The 19,316-nt window shown below is 52.4% G+C and overlaps 2 protein-coding genes across 2 annotated transcripts in view; both read right to left on the bottom strand.

Moving 5' to 3' along the window:
• Positions 1 to 1,509: 1,509 nt before the first annotated feature.
• LOC116969005 (zinc finger protein 239-like) lies at positions 1,510 to 2,236 on the bottom strand. Its single transcript, XM_033015980.1, has one exon. The coding sequence runs from the start codon at positions 2,125 to 2,127 to the stop codon at positions 1,510 to 1,512; it is 618 nt and encodes a 205-aa protein (XP_032871871.1). The 5' UTR covers positions 2,128 to 2,236.
• A 2,244-nt stretch (positions 2,237 to 4,480) lies between these two features.
• The window catches only part of LOC116969004 (oocyte zinc finger protein XlCOF6-like), a 36,228-nt gene continuing 21,392 nt past the window's right edge, over positions 4,481 to 19,316 (bottom strand). The window contains exon 7 of the mRNA XM_033015979.1: positions 4,481 to 5,830. Within this exon, the coding sequence (XP_032871870.1) occupies positions 4,682 to 5,830 (1,149 nt within the window). The 3' untranslated portion in view covers positions 4,481 to 4,681. The remainder of the gene's footprint in view (positions 5,831 to 19,316) is intronic.

The raw sequence follows: 19,316 nt of genomic DNA, 5'->3' as shown, positions 1-19,316 counted from the left end.
GGAAAGGGCCTTGGTGAGGGAGGTGACCAAGAACCCGATGGTCACTCTGACAGAGCTCCAGAGTTCCTCTGTGGAGATGGGAGAACCTTCCAGAAGGACAACAGCAGCACTGCATCACAGAAGGTCTGCAGCACTCCACCAATCAGGTCTTTATGTTAGAGTGGCAAGTTGGAAGCCATTCCTCAGTAAAAGGCCCATGACAGCCCGCCTGGAGTTTTCCAAAAGACACCTAATCAAGATTCTCTGGTCTGATGAAACCAAGATTAAACTCTTTGGCCTGAATGCCAAGTGTCTCGCCTGGAGGAAACCAGGCACCGCTCATCACCCGGCAAATATCAAACCTACGGTGAAGCATGGTGGTGGCAGCATCATGCTGTGGGGATGTTTTTCAGCGGCAGGAACTGGGAGACTAGGCAGGATCGAAGGAAAGATGAACGGGGCACAGAGAGGTCCCTGATGAAAACCTGCTCCAGAGCGTTCAGGACCTCAGACTGGGGCGGAGGTTCATCTTCCAACAGGACAACGACCCTAAGCACACAGCCAAGACAATGCAGGAGTGGGGTCGACAAGTCTGTGAATGGCCTTGAGTGGCCCAGGCAGAGCCTGGAGTTGAACCCGATTGAATATCTCTGGAGGGACCTGAAAATAGCTGTGCATCAACACTCCCCATCCAACCCGAGCTTGAGAGGGTCTGCGGTAAGGGAGAAATTACCCAAATACAGGTGTAGCGTCACACCCAAGAAGACTTGAGGCTGTAATTACTGCGAAAGGTGCCTCAACAAAGTGCTGAATAAAGGGTCTGAATACTAATGTACATGTGATATTTCAGTTATTGAAACCCTTGCACACTCAGTGTACACAAAGCGTCTCTCTCCGGTGTGTAACTGCTGGTGTTCCCGCAGCCCCGGTGCTCTCTTGAAACGCTTGCCGCAGTGGGAGCAGCTGCTTGCCGGCGTGGGCCCGCTGGTGCTGCCGCGACCCCGCAAGCAGACAAACGCTTCTCTGCAGTACGGGCAGTCGTAGGGCTGGCCACTGGTGTGCATGCACTGGTGAGACAGGGCCTCCACACACTGGGCTAGGGACGGGACGGTCGCCGGCGTGCATACGCTGGTGCTCCGCAACCCCGGAGCGGGTGAAGCCCTTGCCGCACTGGGAACAGGTGAAGGGGCGCTCGCCGGTGTGGGTGCGCTGCTGCGACAGCAGGTTGCTGGAGAGGGTGCCGGAGTCGCTGCATGTGTAGGGCCGGAGTCACTGCAGGTGTAGGGCCGCTCCCCAGTGTGCAGGCACCTGTGCCCCTTCAGGTTGATAGATGACTAGAAGCCTTTGCCACAGTCGGAACAGGTGAAGGACAGCTCACTGCTGTGCACCCGCCGGTGCCGTTGTAGTGCCGACACCCAGGCAAAGCTCTTGCCACAGGTGGAGCAGCCAAAGGCCTTCTCGCCCGTGTGCACCCACCGGTGGTTCTTCAACTCTTTCGCCCCCTTGAAACCCTTGCCACAGTCGGGGCAGCTAAAGGGCTTCTCGCCGGAGTGCTCGTTTGTGGGACAGCAGCCTGGTGGAGCATATGAAGCGCTTGCCGCACTCGGCGCAGATGAAGGGGCGCTCGCCGGTGTGGGTGTGCTGGTGCACCAGCCGGTCGTTGGAGCAGGTGAAGCCCTTGCCGCAGTCACTGCAGCTGTAGGGCCGCTCCTCGGTGTGCAGACGCCTGTGCATCTTCAGGTCCGTGGACGACTTGAAGCCTTTGCAGCAGTCGGTGCAGGTGAAGGGCCGCTCACTGCTGTGAGTCCGCCGGTGCCGATGTAGCCCCGACAACCAGGCAAAGCTCTCGCCACAGGTGGAGCAGCCATAGGGCGTCTCGCGTGTGTGTATTCGCTGGTGGGACTTCAGGTCATGCGTCGTCTTGAAGCTATTGCTGAAATCGGAGCAGGTGAAGGGCCTCTCGCTGGAGTGCACGTGGTTGTGCCGCAGCAGTCTGTCGTAGCGGGTGAAGTTCTTGCCACACTCCGAGCAGTCGAAGGGGCGTTCTCCCATGTGCACCCGCCGGTGGATCTCCAGCAGGCTAGGGAGCTGCCAGGCCTTGCCACACACGTCACTCACATAACGCTTCTGCCAGTTGTGCTCCGCCATGTGGTCCTCCACCGAAGCTCAGCCTCTCGATGCTCAGCCCACACACTGAGCAGATGGGGGAGGGAGGGGGGCTCACCTGGACGCCCTCAATGGCCGCTTACGTCCCCGTCTCTCCGTCCACAGCAACAGCTCCTAAACCCTGCAGGAGGGGAACACAGAGGGTCAACAACCTGAAAAACAGGACATTACTAACGTGTGAACACTACTAGTGCTTGAAAGGGGGAGGAAGGGGAACAGGGGGATGGAGTGAGAGTGGGGGGAGGGAGAGGGAGTGGAGCAGACAGTGAAGGGGAGAGAGGGGACGGAGAGGAGGAATTGTGGGTGAGAAGGGAAGGGGGAAGGAGGGAAGAGATGGTGAGGAGGCAAGGGGGGGAAGTGAGGAAGGGGGGTGAGGACAGCGGAAGTGAGGGGAGGGGGAGAATGGATGAGGAGAGTGAGGGGAGAGGGGGCGTGAGGAGGGGGTGAGGGGGAGAGCGGAGAGGGGGAGGGGAGGAGGCAAGTGGGAGAGGGGGTGAGGTCGCGCCGACTTGGGGCGACTAGCACTGCATCGAGCCACTCGCCCGCCAGCGAGTCGCCCTGCGTCATGACGAACGACCGCTCTGCGCGACGTGTATACAAACTTAAAGCACACGGTCTATCTTGCTCTTCTATAATCTTTGGTTAAAATGGTTGGTAACTGGGAGATCCAGCAGGTCTTGGTGGACCGAGCGCAAGTGTAGGGTGTAATGCACGCCTAGTCTAGATACATGGAGCAGCAGATGCTGGTTTACAAAAAGAGACACAATCTCCTGGAGTAACTTGCACCTCTGGAGAGCATGGACAGGCAACATTCTAAGTCAGGACCCTTCTTCACACTGCTCTACAGATGCAGCCTGACCCACTGAGTTCCTCCACCGCTTTAGAAACTTACAACATTTTTATGGGGTAAGAAACATAGAAAATAGGTGCAGGAGTAGGTCATTCGGCCCTTCGAGCCAGCACCGCCATTCAATATGATCAGAAGGCAGGTACAGGATACTGAGTTGGATAATCAGCCATGATCATATTGAATGGCGGTGCAGGCTCGAAGGGCCGAATGGCCTACTCCTGCAGCTATTGTCTATGTTTCTATGAATGGACAGACGACGTTTTGAGTCACGACCCTTCTTCAGACTGATTGGAGAGGGTGGGGGGAGGAAGCTGGAAAAGAGAGATGGGGGCTGGACAAAGCCTGGCAAGTGATAGGTGGATACAAAATGCTGGAGTAACTCAGCGGGACAGGCAGCATCTCTAGAGAGAAGGAATGGGTGATGTTTCAGGTTAAGACCCTTCTTCAGAAGTGATAGGTGGATATGGGTGAGGGAGACACAAGAAACTGCAGAAGCTGCCGGTGGAGGTAGTTGAGGCTGGGACTATCCCAACGTTTAAGAAACAGTTATAGTCAGGTACATAGATAGGCCAAGTTTGGAGGGATATGGACCAAATGCAGGCAGGTGGCACTAGTGTAGCCGGAACATGTTGGTCGGTGTGGGCAAGTTGGGCCGAAGGTCCTGTTTCCACACTGAATCACTCTATGTTTATAACACAAAGTAATGCAGTAACTCAGCGGGTCAGGCAGCATCTGTGGAGAACATGGATAGGTGACGTTTCACAGAGTGCTGGAGTAACTTACCGGGTCAGGCAGCATTTGTGGAGAACATGGATAGGTGACATTTCACAGAATGCTGGAGTAACTCAGCGGGTCAGGCAGCATCTGTGGAGAACATGGATAGGTGACGTTTCACAGAGTGCTGGAGTAACTCAGTGGGTCAGGCAGCATCTATGGAGAACATGGATAGGTGACATTTCGGGTCAGGAGCCTTCTTCAGACTGACACTATGTTGACAGATGAGTGGGTGATCGGCAGATGAGTGAAGTAAGTGACAGAGGCGAGGGAAAATAATGAGAGAAAAGGATGTGAGATAAGGAGAGAGGAATGTATATGTGCTGCTTTAAGGGACATTGTTCAGGTAGCATTTGGAGTATTGCATACAGTTCTGGTGACTCCATTACAGGACTGATGTGGAGGCTTTGGGGAAGGTGCAGAGATGGTTACCCAGAATGGTTTAAAAACAAGGAACTGCAGATGCTGGTTTACAAAAAAACACACAAAATGCTGGAGTAACTCAGAGGGACAGGCAGCATCTCTGGAGAGAAGGACTGGATGACATTTCGGGTCGAGACTGAGGGGGGTCTCGACCAGAAACATTACCCATTCTTTCCAGCATTTTGTGTTTACCTAAACAGCGCCTATCTATCCATGTGGCGGTGTGCCAGCAGGCTGGAGGTCGGGCAAAGGCCTTGCCACAGAGCGGGCAGGTGAAGGGGCACTGGCCGGTGTGGACTCGCCGGTGCTCCAGCAGGTGGTCAAGGCGTGTGTTGCCCTTACCACAGGACGGGCAGGGGAAGGGACGCTCACCGCTGTGGGTACGCCGGTGCTGCCACAGGCTGGACATGCGAGTGAAACTCTTGCCACACGCAGCGCACACAAAGGATCTCTCTCCACTGTTGCTCACGCCACCCCCATGCTCTCTTGTCACAATGGGAGCAGCTGCTCGCCGACGTGGGCCTGCCGGTGCGGCTGCAACCCCCGCGAGCTGTCAAACGACTCACCACAGTCCGGGCAGTCGTAGGGCGGGCCACTTGTGTGCACGTGCTGGTGAGACAGGGTGTGCGAGGCCATGGCAAAGCGCTCTCCACACGGCGGGCTGGGGACAGGACTGTTGCCGGCGTGCACCCGCTGGTGGGACAGCAGTTTGGAGGAGCAGGTGAAGCCCTTGCCACACTGGGCACAGGTGTAGGGGCGCTCGCCGGTGTGGGCACGCTCGTGCAACAGCAGGTGACCGGACTGGATGAAGCACTTGCCGCACAGGGCACAGGTGTAGGGACGCTCGCCGGTGTGGGTGCGCTGGTGATTCCGCAGGTTGCTGGAATTGATGAAAGCCTTGCCGCACTGGGCACAAGTATAGGGGCGCTCGCCGGTGTGGGTGCGTTGGTGCTCCAGCAAGTTGCTGTGTTGGGTGAAACCCTTGCCGCACTGGGCGCAGGTGTAGGGGCGCTCGTCGGTGTGGGTGCGCTGGTGCGTCAGCAGGCTGCTGGACTGGGTGAAGCACTTGCCGCACTGGGCACAGGTGTAGGGGCGCTCGCCGGTGTGGGTGCGTTGGTGCTCTCGCAAGTTGCTGTATTGGGCGAAGCCCTTGCCGCACTGGGCGCATGTGTAGGGGCGCTCGCCGGTGTGCGTGCGCAGGTGCTTCAGCAGGCGGCTGGACTGGATGAAGCACTTTCCGCAGTCGCTGCAGGTGTAAGGGCGCTCCGCAGTGTGCAGGCGCCAGTGCACCTTCAGGTCCTTGGACGACCTGAAGCCTTTGCCGCAGTCGGAGCAGGTGAAGGGCCGCTCACTGCTGTGCACGTGCTGGTGCTCCCACAGCCCCGACAACTGGGTAAAGCTCTTGCCACATGTGGAGCAGCCATAGGGCATCTCGCTCGTGTGAATCCGTCGGTGGGCCTCCAGGACATTGGCCGTCTTGAAACTCTTTTTGCACTCCGAACAGACGAAGGGGCGTTCCCCCGTGTGCACCCTCCGGTGGGTCTCCAGCTCGCTTGGGTACTGCCAGGCCATGCCACACACGTCGCACTCATAATGCTTCTCCTTGTTGTGCCCCGTCATGTGGTCCTCCATCGAAGCTCAGCCCCTCGAAGCTCAGCCCACACACCGAGCAGATGGGGGCTCACCAGCACCCTGGCTGCCCTCAATGGCGGCTCACGTCCCTGTCTCTCCGTCCACATCAATGGCTCCTAAACCCTGCAGGAGGGGAACACAGAGGGTCAACAAGCTGGCAAACAGGACATTACTAGCACATATTGAGTGTGTTTATGGCGGAGGAAAACGTTATATAATTCTGCGCGGCACACTGTCGCAGCGGTACAGATGCTGCCTCACCGCCAGAGACCCGGGCTCGATCCTGACTACGGGTGCTGTCTGTGCGGAGATTGTACATTCTCCCCTTGCCCTGCGTGGGTTTTTACTCCGGATGTTCCAGTTTCCTCCAACATTTCATAGACGTTCAGGGTTGTAGATTAATCGGCCTCAGCAAAATTGCTGAATTTTCCCTAATGTGCGTGGGATAGTGCTAGTGTACGGGGTGATCGCTGGTCGGCACGGACTCCACGGGCCAAAAAACCTGTGTTTCCGCACTGCATCTCTATACTAAACTAAACCAAAGAAGGGTGTCGACCCAAAACGCCACCCATTCCTTCTCTCCATATAACCATATAACAATTACAGCACGGAAACAGGCCATCTCGACCCTTCTAGTCCGTGCCGAACACGTATTATCCCCTAGTCCCATATACCTGCGCTCAGACCATAACCCTCCATTCCTTTCCCGTCCATATAACTATCCAATTTATTTTTAAATGATAAAAACGAACCTGCCTCCACCACCTTCACTGGAAGCTCATTCCACACAGCCACCACTCTCTGAGTAAAGAAGTTCCCCCTCATGTTACCCCTAAACTTCTGTCCCTTAATTCTCAAGTAATGTCCCCTTGTTTGAAGCTTCCCTACTCTCAGTGGGAAAAGCTTATCCACGTCAACTCTGTATATCCCTCTCATCATTTTAAAGATCTCTATCAAGTCCCCCCTTAACCTTCTGCGCTCCAAAGAATAAAGCCGTAACTTGTTCAACCTTTCTCTGTAACTTAGTTGCTGAAACCCAGGCAACATTCTAGTAAATCTCCTCTGTACTCTCTCTATTTTGTTGACATCCTTCCTATAATTAGGCGACCAAAATTGTACCCCATTCTCCAGAATTGGCCTCACCAATGCCTTGTACAATTTTAACATTACATCCCAATTTCTATACTCAATGCTCTGATTTATAAAGGCCAGCACACCAAAAGCTTTCTTTACCACCCTATCTACATGAGATTCCACTTTCAGGGAACTGTGCACAGTTATTCCCAGATCTCTCTGTTCACCTGCATTCTTCAATTCCCTACCATCTACCATGTACGTCCTATTTTGATTTGTCCTGCCAAGATGTAGCACCTCACACCTCCCCACAGATGCTCCCTGACCCGCTGAGTTACTCCAGCACTTTGTGCCTATCTTCTCTACAGATGCTGCCTGACCCGCTGAGTTACTCCAACACTTTGTCATAAGAGTCATAGAGTGATACAGCGTTGGAAAGAGGCCCTTCGGCCCAACTCGTATCTGCACTCCTAGATCCCTCCGGCTCCACACATTCCCCAGCACCCCGCCATTCACAGTTAAGATCCTGCCCTGGTTTGATTTCCTAAACTGCAACATGCTCCCCAACCCCAAACAATGTGACCTCCTCCCTGTGGCTCCCTGCCCCTTACCCCTGCCACCTACTGCTCCTTACCCCTTTGCTCCCTCCCCCCTCCTCCCCACCCTGAAACAATTTGAACCTCCACCAGGCTCCCTACCCCTTTCCTTGACTCACTTGACCCCTCTCTCTCCCCCCGTTCCCTGCCACCCCCCATTCATCCCCCTCGGCAATAAACCCACTTACCCTTGAATCCCTCCCCCCTCCCTGTGCTCCCTGCTTCCCCCCGCTACTCACTTCACCCTTTTTCCAACCCCCAGACTCTCGCCCCCTCCCTCCCTCCCAACTCTCTCCTCTGTCTGACTCTCCCCTTATTCCTGCCCCTCAGCCTCCACCCCCCCTCATCTCTCTCTCCTCTCTCTCTCTCTCCTCTCTCTCTATCTCGTCTCTCTCTCTCTCTCTCTCTCGTTCGTCTTGTCTCTCTCTCTCTCTGTCTCTATCTCCTCCATAACTCTCTCTCTCCTCTCTCTCTCTCTCTGCCTCCCCTTCTTCCCCCCTCTGGTCCTCACCCGTTCCCTCTGTTGTGTCTCTCTCTCTCTGCAAAGAGTAGGAGCAAACAGGTCCTTTTCACAATGGCAGGCAGTGACTAGTGGGGTACCGCAAGGCTCAGTGCTGGGACCCCAGCTATTTACGATATATATGAATGATGTGGACGAGGGAATTGAATGCAACATCTCCAAGTTTGCGGATGACACGAAGCTGGGGGGCAGTGTTAGCTGTGAGGAGGATGCTAGGAGGCTGCAAGGTGACTTGGATAGGTTGGGTGAGTGGGCAAAAGCATGGCAGATGCAGTATAATGTGGATAAATGTGAGGTTATCCACTTTGGTGGCAAAAACAGGAAAGTAGACTATTATCTGAATGGTGGCCAATTAGGAAAGGGGGAGATGCAACGAGACCTGGGTGTCATGGTACACCAGTCATTAAAAGTAGGCATGCAGGTGCAGCAGGCAGTGAAGAAGGCGAATGATATGTTAGCATTCATAGCAAAAGGATTTGAGTATAGGAGCAGGGAGGTTCTACTGCAGTTGTACAGGGTCTTGGTGAGACCATACCTGGAGTATTGCATACAGTTTTAGTCTCCTAATGTGAAGAAAGACATTCTTGCCATCGAGGGAGTACAGAAAAGGTTCACCAGACTGATTCCTGGGATGTCAGGACTTTCATATGAAGAAAGACTGGATAGACTCGGCTTGTACTCGCTAGAATTTAGAAGATTGAGGGGGGTTCTTATAGAAACTTACAACATTCTTAAGAGGTTGGACAGGCTAGATGCAGGAAGATTGTTCCCGATGTTGGGGAAGTCCAGAACAAGGGGTCACACAGTTTAAGGATAAGGGGGAAATCTTTTAGGACCGAGATGAGAAAAACATTTTTCTTCACACACAGAGAGTGGTGAATCTCTGGAATTCTCTGCCACAGAAGGTAGTTGAGGCAAGTTAATTGGCTATATTTAAGAGGGAGTTAGATGCGGCTCTTGTGGCTAAAGGGATCAGGGGGTATGGAGAGAAGGCAGGTACAGGATACTGAGTTGGATGATCAGCCATGATCGTACTGAATGGCGGTGCAGGCTCGAAGGGCCGAATGGCCTCTAATCCTGCACCTGTTTTCTATGTTTGTCTCCTTCTCTCCCTTCCTCCTCTCTCTTATCTCTCCTCTCTCCCCCTCTCTCTCCCTCTCTCTGCCTCTCCGTCCCTCTCTCTCTCTCTCTCGCCTCTCCCTGTCTGTGTGTGTGTGTCTCTCTCTCCCTCCGTCCCTCTCCCTCTCTCTCCCCTTTGCTCCCTCTCTCTCCATGTTTGTGTCTCTCTCTCCCATCTCTCTTTCTCTGCCTCTCTATCTCTCTCTGCCTCCCTCTCCCCTTCGCTCTCTGTCTCTTTGTGTGTCTGTGTGTCTCTCTCCCCTTATCTCACTCTCCCTCTCTATCTCCGTGTGTGTGTCTCTCTCTGTCTCTCTCTTTGTGTGCCTCTCTCTATGTCTCTGTCCCTCCCTCTCTCTCGTGTCTTTTGTTTCTCTCTCTCTCTCTTTCTCTTTCTCTCCCCCTCTCCCCATCTCTCCCCCTCTTTATCTCTCCCACTCTATCTCCGTCTATCTGTGTGTGTCTCTCTCTCCCCTTATCTCTCTCTCTCTCTGACTCTCTCTCTCTCTTCCCTTTGCTCCGTCTCTCTCCCTCTGTTGTGTGTGTCTCTCTCTCTCCTCTCTCTCTGCCTCTCTCCCTCCCTCTCCTTCTCTCTCTCCCCTTCGCTCTGTCTCTGTATGTCTGTCTCTCTCCCCTTATCTCCCTCCCTCCCTCTCTCTCCCCTTCACTCTCTGTCTCTCTCTCCCTGTCAGGGTGTGTGTGTCTCTCTCTCCCCTTATCTCTCTCTCTGCCTCTCTCCCTCCCTGTGTGTGTGTGTGTCTCTGTCACTCTCTCTATCCCTCTCTCTTTTTCTGTCTCCCTGTCACCTTCTCTCTCTGTCTCTTTGTGTGTCTGTGTATGTCTCCCATTCTCTCTCTCGCTCTCTGCCTCCCCCTGTGTCTCTCTCCATCTCTCTGCCTCCCCCCCTCTGTCTCTCTCTGTCTCTCTCTCCCTCCCCCTCTATCTCTGTCTCTCTCCCTCCCTATCTCTCCCCTTCACTCTCTGTCTCTGTCTCACTCTGTATGAGTGTGTGTGTGTCTCTCTCTGTGTCTGTCTCTCTCGCTCTATCCCTCTCTCTCCCTCTGTCACCTTCTCTCCGTCTCTTTGTGTGTGTGTGTGTGTCTCCTCGTATCTCTCTCCCTCCCTCTCTCTCTTATCTCTGTCTCCCCCTCTCTCTCTCCCTCCCTCTCTCTCTCTCCGTCTCTATCTCTCACTCCCTCTCTGTGTCTGTCCCTGTCTTTTTCTGCATCCCTCTCTATCCCCTTCTCTCTGTCTGTGTGTCTGTGTGTGTCTCTCTCTCTCTCTCCACGTATCTACCTCTCTTTTCCCCTCTCTCTCTCTCTGTCTCCCTCTCCCCCTCCCTCTTTCCATTTCTCTCTATCCCTCTCTCTTTCTCCCCTTCTCTCTCTGTCTCTTTGTGTGTATGTGTGTGTGTTTCTCTCCCCTTCTCTCTCTCTCTGTATCTCTCCCTCTCTCCTCCCCCCGTCTGTGTGTGTGTCTCTCTCTACCCCTCTCTGTCTTTATTTGTCTCCCTCTCCCTCCCTCCCGCTCTTTCCATTTCTCTCTATCCCTCTCTCTCTTTCTCCCCTTCTCTCTCTGTCTCTTTGTGTCTGTGTGTGTGTCTCTCCCCCCCCTCTCTCTCTGTCTATCTCTGTCTCTGTGTGTGTTTCTCCCTCTCTCTCTACCCCTGGGCCTATCTGTCTGTGTGTGTGTGTGTCTCTCTCTCTCCCCCATTATCTCTCTCTCTCTGCCTCCCGCTCTCTGTGTCTCTATCTCTCTCTCTCTGCCTCTCTCTCTCTCTCTATCCCTCTTTTTCTGCCTCCCTCTCTATCCCCTTCTCTCTCTATGTCTCTTTATGTCTCTGTCTGTGTGTGTCTCTCTTCTCCCCTTATATCTCTCTCTCTGTCTCTCTCTCTCTCTATCTCTCTCTCTCTCTATCCCTCCCTCCTGTCCATTTCTCTCTACCCCCCTCTCTCCCCTTCTCTCTCTGTGTGTCTCTCTTTCCCTCTCTGTCTTTTTCTGTCTCCCTCTCTGTCCATTTCTCTCTATCCCTCTCTCTCTTTCTCCCCTTCTCTCTGTCTCTTTGTGTCGGTGTGTGTGTGTCTCTCTCCCCCCCTTATCTCACTCTGTCTCCCTGTCCATCTCTCTCCCCTTTCCTCTCACTCCCACTCCTTCCCTCTCTGTGTGCCTCTCTCTGCCCTTATCTCTCTCTCTCTCTCTCTTTGTCTGTCTGTCTGTCTCTCCCTCTCTCTCGTTTTCTCTCTCTATCTGTGTGTGTGTCTCTCTCCCCTTGTATCTCTCTCTGTCTCTCTATCTCTCTCTGTCTCCCTTCCTCTCTCTCTCTCTGTCTCCCTTCCTCTCTCTCTGCCTCCACTCTCTCCCTCCCTGTCCATTTCTCTATCCCTCTGTGTGTGTGTGTGTGTGTGTGTGTGTGTGTGTCTGTGTGTGTCTCTGTGTGTGTGTGTGTGTGTCTGTGTGTGTGTGTGAGTGTGTGTGTCTGTGTGTGTGTGTGAGTGTGTGTGTGTGTCTGTGTGTGTGTGGGAGTGTGTGTGTGTGTGTGTGTGTGTTGTGTGTGTGTGTTGTGTGTGTGGTGTGTGTGCGTGTGTAGTGTGTGTAGTGGTTGTAGTGTGGTGTGAGTGTGTGTGTGTAGTGTGTGGCGTGTGTGTGTTAGTGTGTGTGTGGTGTGTGTGTTGTGTTTGATGGTGATGGCGTGGGGCGTGTGTGTGTGTGTGTGTGTGGGGTGTGTGTGTGGGCGGTTCGCGTGTGTGTGTGTGTTTGTGTGTTTGTGTGGGGGTGCTTGTGCGTGTGGTTGTGTGATGGTGTGTGTGCGTTTGCGTGTGGTTGGTGTGGTGTGTTGTCAGTTGTGCTTTGTGGGTTTTTGTGTGATGTGTTTGCGCGTGGTTGTGTGTGTGTGTTGTGGTTGTGTGTGTGTGTGTGTGTGTGTGTTGTGTTGTGTGTGTGTTGTGTTGTTGGTTGTGTGTTGTGTGTGTGTGTGTGTGTTGTGGTGGTGTTTGTGTGTGTGTGTGTGTGTGTTGTGTGGTTGTGTTGTGTGTGTGTGTGGTGTGTGTGTGTGCTGTGTGTGTGTGTGTGTGGTGGTGTGGTTTGTGTGTGATGTGTGTGAGTGTGTGTGTGTGTGTGATGTGTGTGTGTCTGTGTGTGTGTGGTGTGTGTGTGTGTGTGTGGGTGTGTGTGTGCGTGTGTGTGTGTGTGTGTGTGGGAGGGAGTGTGTGTGTGTGTGTGTGGGTGTGTGTGTGTGTGTGTGTGTGTGTGTGTGTGTGTGTGTGTGTGTGTGTGTGTGAGTGTGTGTGTGTGTGTGTGTCTCCCTCCCGTTATCTCTCCCTCTCTCTCTCCACCCCTGGGCCTCTTTTGTTTAAGAAGGTGCTGCAGATGCTGTTCCCCTGTATCCACGGGGCCTCCTCCTCCTCCCCCTCCTCCTCCTCCTCCCGCCCGCTCACCGTCCAGTGCGGCCCCGGCCCAGTCTCTGTCTCTGTCTCAGTCTCGCCTCCATCTTGTGTCCCAGACCCGCACCCCCGCGTCACCGAACCCCGCCCCCCCGCGTCACCGGACCCCGCTCCCCGCCCGCGTCACCGGACCCCGCCCCCCCTCCGCGTCACCGGACCCATGCGTCCCCGGACCTCGCCCCCCCCGCGCGTCACCGAACTCCGCCCCCCCCGCCCGCGTCACCGAACCCCGCCCCTCGCGTCACCGAACCCCGCCCCCCCGCGTCACCGGACCCCGCTCCCCCGTCGCGTCACCGGACCCCGCCCCCCCCCCCTCCGCGTCACCGGACTGCGCGTCACCGGACCCCGCCCCCCCCACATGCGTCATCGAACACCGCCCACGTCTCCGAACCCCGCCCCCCGCCCGCGCCCAGGATTTCGGGATGTGGAAAATCTTTGCGCGCCATCTGCGTGACGGGCAAATGACGCCCAAGTGGGACAACCCCGAACCCGTCACCCGCCCCCATCAACAGCGCTCGACCCAGCCCTCGTCACCCTCGCTCGGCCCCGCCTCCGCCTCCCGCGCTCGGCCCCGCCCATGTCACCATCTCGGCCCCGCCCCCGGCATCATCTCGGCCCCGCCTCCGTCACCCGCGCTCGGCCCCGCCCCCGTCACCATCGTCTGCAATTTTATCCCATCAGATAAAGCATAAAAAAAAGTTTAATTTGTCACCCAATTCATTTTCATATCTTCAGTATCAAAAAAGATATGGCCATTTTCATACTCGGAAATTAGCATCTTGTTCCCTATTGCTTTTCCATTGACTTAACACAAAAGCTGTGATCGAGGACAGTCAAAAGCCCATAACTTCCTTAAAAATTAAGAGAACTGAGTGAAATTTTCAGTTATTATAGATTGAAGCATTCTGAAACAAATATAAAACATCTTACTTGGATGACCTGAAATTAAAGCATATAATTAGTTAATTACCTAATTGTAGCTAATTACATAATTGGATGACGGAAATAGTAATAAACACCCAGACTGCCTTGAAAAATGTGACTCAAGATCAGAACTTTAATATTATTGTATAATATGCTGTGAGTCTGAACAGATAGGTAAATAAATTACAATTTCTAACAATAGCCCGTCTTTATGGGGAAGATCAGTTGCTAGCTGGTACATTGGCATATCATAATCAGTAGCATCATCATACTCCTCAGATTGTAACCAATATGCAACTCTGTACACCTTGTTTTTCCTCAACTTTTCAATTTTGGCATTGTAAACTACAAGTTTTTGCTCTTCAAACCACGCATGGCATGCCTTTCTGCCCACTACTTTCCCATTAACAATGTCCCGTAGATTATATTTCTTCAGAAAAGGATATTTTTAAAAATAGCCTAAGTATCCAAATAACAAACTAATCCCATTCACACAAGAATTCACAATATAACATGATTTTAAAATCTCACTGTCATGAATTTATATCCCAGATGGAAGGAATTGAATCTATCTATCTATCTATCTATCTATCTATCTATCTATCTATCTATCTATCTATCTATCTATCTATCTCTCTCTGCCTCCCCCTCTGTGTCTCTCTCCATCTCTCTGCCTCCCCCCCTCTCTCTCTCTCTGTCTCGCTCTCCCTCCCCCTCTATCTCTGTCTCTCTCCCTCCCTATCTCTCCCCTTCACTCTCTCTCTCTCCCTCTGTATGAGTGTGTGTGTGTCTCTCTCTGTGTCTCTCTCTCTCGCTCTATCCCTCTCTCTCCCTCTCTGTCACCTTCTCTCCGTCTCTTTGTGTGTGTGTGTGTGTCTCCTCATATCTCTCTCCCTCCCTCTCTCTCTTATCTCTCTGTCTCCCTCTCTCTCTCCCCTTCCCCCCCCTCTCTCTCCCTCCATCTCTCTCTCCGTCTCTATCTCTCACTCCCTCTCTGTGTCTGTCCCTCTGTCTTTTTCTGCATCCCTCTCTCCCCTTCTCTGTCTGTGTGTCTGTGTGTGTGTGTCTCTCTCTCCCTTTATCTACCTCTCTTTCCCTCTCTCGCTCTCTCTGTCTCCCTCTCCCCCCTCCCTCTTTCCATTTCTCTCTATCCCTCTCTCTCTTTCTCCCCTTCCCTCTCTGTCTCTTTGTGTGTGTGTGTGTGTGTTTCTCTCCCCTTCTCTCTCTCTCTGTATCTCTCCCTCTCTCCTCCCCACGTCTGTGTGTGTGTCTCTCTCTACCCCTCTGTCTTTATTTGTCTCCCTCTCCCTCCCTCCCGCTCTTTCCATTTCTCTCTATCCCTCTCTCTCTTTCTCCCCTCTTTCTGTCTTTGTGGCTGTGTGTGTGTCTCTCCCCCCCCCCCCTCTCTCTCTGTCTATCTCTGCCTCTGTGTGTGTTTCTCCCTCTCTCTCTACCTCTGGGCCTATCTGTCTGTGTGTGTCTCTCTCTCTCTCTCCCCCATTATCTCTCTCTCTCTGCCTCCCGCTCTCTCTGTGTCTCTATCTCTCTATCTCTCTGCCTCTCTCTCTGTCCCTCTTTTTCTGCCTCCCTCTCTATCCCCTTCTCTCTCTCTATGTCTCTTTATGTCTGTCTGTGTGTGTCTCTCTTCTCCCCTTATATCTCTCTCTCTGTCTCTCTCTCTCTTTCCCTCCCTCCTGTCCATTTCTCTCTACCCCCCTCTCCCCTTCTCTCTCTGTGTGTCTCTCTCTCCCTCTCTGTCTTTTGCTGTCTCCCTCTATGTCCATTTATCTCTATCCCTCTCTCTCTTTCTCCCCTTCTCTCTGTCTCTTTGTGTCGGTGTGTGTGTGTCTCTCTCCCCCCCTTATCTCACTCTGTCTCCCTGTCCATCTCTCTCCCCTTTCCTCTCACTCCCACTCCTACCCTCTCTGTGTGTCTATCTCTCCCCTTATCTCTCTCTCTCTCTCTTTGTCTGTCTGTCTCTCCCTCTCTCTCGTTTTCTCTCTCTGTCTGTGTGTGTGTCTCTCTCTCCCCTTGTATCTCTCTCTGTCTCTCTATCTCTCTCTGTATTTTTCTGTCTCCCTTCCTCTCTCTCTCTCTGTCTCCCTTCCTCTCTCTCTGCCTCCTCTCTCCCTCCCTGTCCATTTCTCTCTATCCCTCTGTGTGTGTGTGTGTGTGTGTGTATGTGTGTGTGTGTGTGTGTGTCTGTGTGTGTGTGTGTGTGTATGTGTGTGTGTGTGTGTGTGTGTGTGTGTGTGTACATCTGTGTGTGTGTGTCTGTGTGTGTGTGTGTGTGTATGTGTGTGTGTGTGTGTCTGTGTGTGTGTGTGTGTGTGTATGTGTATGTGTGTGTGGGTATGTGTGTGTGCGTGTATGTGTACATCTGTGTGTGCGTGTCTGTGTGTGTGTGTGTGTGTATGTGTGTGTCTGTGTGTGTGTGTGTGTGTGTGCACATCTGTGTGTGTGTGTGTGTGTGTGTGTGTGTGTGTATGTGTACATCTGTGTGTGCGTGTCTGTGTGTGTGTGTGTGTATGTGTGTGTCTGTGTGTGTGTGTGTGTGTGTGCACATCTGTGTGTGTGTGTGTGTGTGTGTGTGTGTGTGTGTGTGAGTGTGTATGTGTGTGTGTGTGTGTGTGTGTGTGTGTGTCTCCCTCCCTTTATCTCTCCCTCTCTCTCTCCACCCCTGGGCCCCTTTTGTTTAAGAAGGTGCTGCAGATGCTGTTCCCCTGCATCCACGGGGCCTCCTCCTCCTCCTCATCCTCTCCCCGCCCGCCCGCTCACCGTCCAGTGCGGCCCCGGCCCCGGCCCTCTGTCTCTGTCTCTGTCTCAGTCTCGCCTCCATCTTGTGTCCCAGACCCGCTCTCCGTCGCCCCCCCCCCGCGTCACCGAACCCCGCCCCCCGCCCGCGTCATCGAACCCCGCTCGCGTCACCGACAGACAGCAGAGGGCCTGTCCCACTTGGGCGTCATTTACGCGAGATCATTTACGCGTCACGACAAGCGCACACGGCGCGTGGTGACGTAGGCAGTCGCCCAGGATTTCGGGATGTGGAAAATCTTTGCGCGCCATCTGCGTGACGGGCAAATGACGCCCAAGTGGGACAACCCCGACCCCGTCACCCGCCCCCATCAACAGCGCTCGACCCAGCCCTCTTCACCCTCGCTCGGCCCCGCCTCCGCCTCCCGCGCTCGGCCCCGCCCATGTCACCATCTCGGCCCCGCCCCCGGCATCATCTCGGCCCCGCCTCCGTCACCAGCGCTCGGCCCCGCCCCCGTCACCATCGTCTGCAATTTTATCCCATCAGATAAAGCATAACAAAAAGTTTAATTTGTCACCCAATTCATTTTCATATCTTCAGTATTAAAAAAGATATGGCCATTTTCATCCTCGGAAATTAGCATCTTGTTCCCTATTGTTTTTCCATTGACTTAACACAAAAGCTGTGATCGAGGACAGTCAAAAGCCCATAACTTCCTTAAAAATTAAGAGAACTGAGTGAAATTTTCAGTTATTATAGATTGAAGCATTCTGAAACAAATATAAAACATCTTACTTGGATGACCTGAAATTAAAGCATATAATTAGTTAATTACCTAATTGTAGCTAATTACATAATTGGATGACGGAAATAGTAATAAACACCCAGACTGCCTTGAAAAATGTGACTCAAGATCAGAACTTTAATATTATTGTATAATATGCTGTGAGTCTGAACAGATAGGTAAATAAATTACAATTTCTAACAATAGCCCGTCTTTATGGGGAAGATCAGTTGCTAGCTGGTACATTGGCATATCATAATCAGTAGCATCATCATACTCCTCAGATTGTAACCAATATGCAACTCTGTACACCTTGTTTTTCCTCAACTTTTCAATTTTGGCATTGTAAACTACAAGTTTTTGCTCTTCAAACCACGCATGGCATGCCTTTCTGCCCACTACTTTCCCATTAACAATGTCCCGTAGATTATATTTCTTCAGAAAAGGATATTTTTAAAAATAGCCTAAGTATCCAAATAACAAACTAATCCCATTCACACAAGAATTCACAATATAACATGATTTTAAAATCTCACTGTCATGAATTTATATCCCAGATGGAAGGAATTGAATCTATCTATCTATCTATCTATCTATCTATCTATCTATCTATCTATCTATCTATCTATCTATCTATCTATCTATCTATCTATCTATCTATCTATCTCTCTGCCTCCCCCTCTGTGTCTCTCTCCATCTCTCTGCCTCCCCCCCTCTCTCTCTCTCTGTCTCGCTCTCCCTCCCCCTCTATCTCTGTCTCTCTCCCTCCCTATCTCTCCCCTTCACTCTCTCTCTCCCTCTGTATGAGTGTGTGTGTGTCTCTCTCTGTGTCTCTCTCTCTCGCTCTATCCCTCTCTCTCCCTCTCTGTCACCTTCTCTCCGTCTTTTTGTGTGTGTGTGTGTGTCTCCTCATATCTCTCTCCCTCCCTCTCTCTCTTATCTCTCTGTCTCCCTCTCTCTCTCTCCCCTTCCCCCCTCTCTCTCTCCCTCCCTCTCTCTCTCTTTTCGTCTCTATCTCTCACTCCCTCTCTGTGTCTGTCCCTCTGTCTTTTTCTGCATCCCTCTCTCCCCTTCTCTCTCTGTCTGTGTGTCTGTGTGTGTGTGTCTCTCTCTCCCTTTATCTACCTCTTTCCCTCTCTCGCTCTCTCTGTCTCCCTCTCCCCCCTCCCTCTTTCCATTGCTCTCTATCCCTCTCTCTCTTTCTCCCCTTCCCTCTCTGTCTCTTTGTGTGTGTGTGTGTGTGTTTCTCTCCCCTTCTCTCTCTCTCTGTATCTCTCCCTCTCTCCTCCCCACGTCTGTGTGTGTGTCTCTCTCTACCCCTCTGTCTTTATTTGTCTCCTTCTCCCTCCCTCCCGCTCTTTCCATTTCTCTCTATCCCTCTCTCTCTTTCTCCCCTCTTTCTGTCTTTGTGGCTGTGTGTGTGTCTCTCCCCCCCCCCTCTCTCTCTGTCTATCTCTGCCTCTGTGTGTGTTTCTCCCTCTCTCTCTACCCCTGGGCCTATCTGTCTGTGTGTGTGTCTCTCTCTCTCTCTCCCCCATTATCTCTCTCTCTCTGCCTCCCGCTCTCTCTGTGTCTCTATCTCTCTATCTCTCTGCCTCTCTCTCTCTATCCCTCTTTTTCTGCCTCCCTCTCTATCCCCTTCTCTCTCTCTATGTCTCTTTATGTCTCTGTCTGTGTGTCTCTCTTCTCCCCTTATATCTCTCTCTCTGTCTCTCTCTCTTTCCCTCCCTCCTGTCCCACCTTGTTTTTCCTCAACTTTTCAATTTTGGCATTGTAAACTACAAGTTTTTGCTCTTCAAACCACGCATGGCATGCCTTTCTGCCCACTACTTTCCCATTAACAATGTCCCGTAGATTATATTTCTTCAGAAAAGGATATTTTTAAAAATAGCCTAAGTATCCAAATAACAAACTAATCCCATTCACACAAGAATTCACAATATAACATGATTTTAAAATCTCACTGTCATGAATTTATATCCCAGATGGAAGGAATTGAATCTATCTATCTATCTATCTATCTATCTATCTATCTATCTATCTATCTATCTATCTATCTATCTATCTATTAATATATAATACTCTCGCCCCATCCGTCCGGCTGGCGTCCGGATCCCTTTCCGCCTTTCGATTCGTTCCCGCCGTGCGATGCACAATGCCCGATGCTCGCAGACGTCCAATCGCAATGCCCGACACTCGCAGACGTCCAATCCGAATGGATCCATTTACATGTACGGCTTCCGGCCGCATTTCTTCCTTTGATTCCCTGCAACTCCGAAACCA

Source organism: Amblyraja radiata (assembly GCF_010909765.2).
Source record: "Amblyraja radiata isolate CabotCenter1 chromosome 42 unlocalized genomic scaffold, sAmbRad1.1.pri SUPER_42_unloc_1, whole genome shotgun sequence".
Taxonomy (NCBI): Eukaryota; Metazoa; Chordata; class Chondrichthyes; order Rajiformes; family Rajidae; genus Amblyraja; species Amblyraja radiata.
This window is presented reverse-complemented; position numbering and strand designations above follow the sequence as displayed.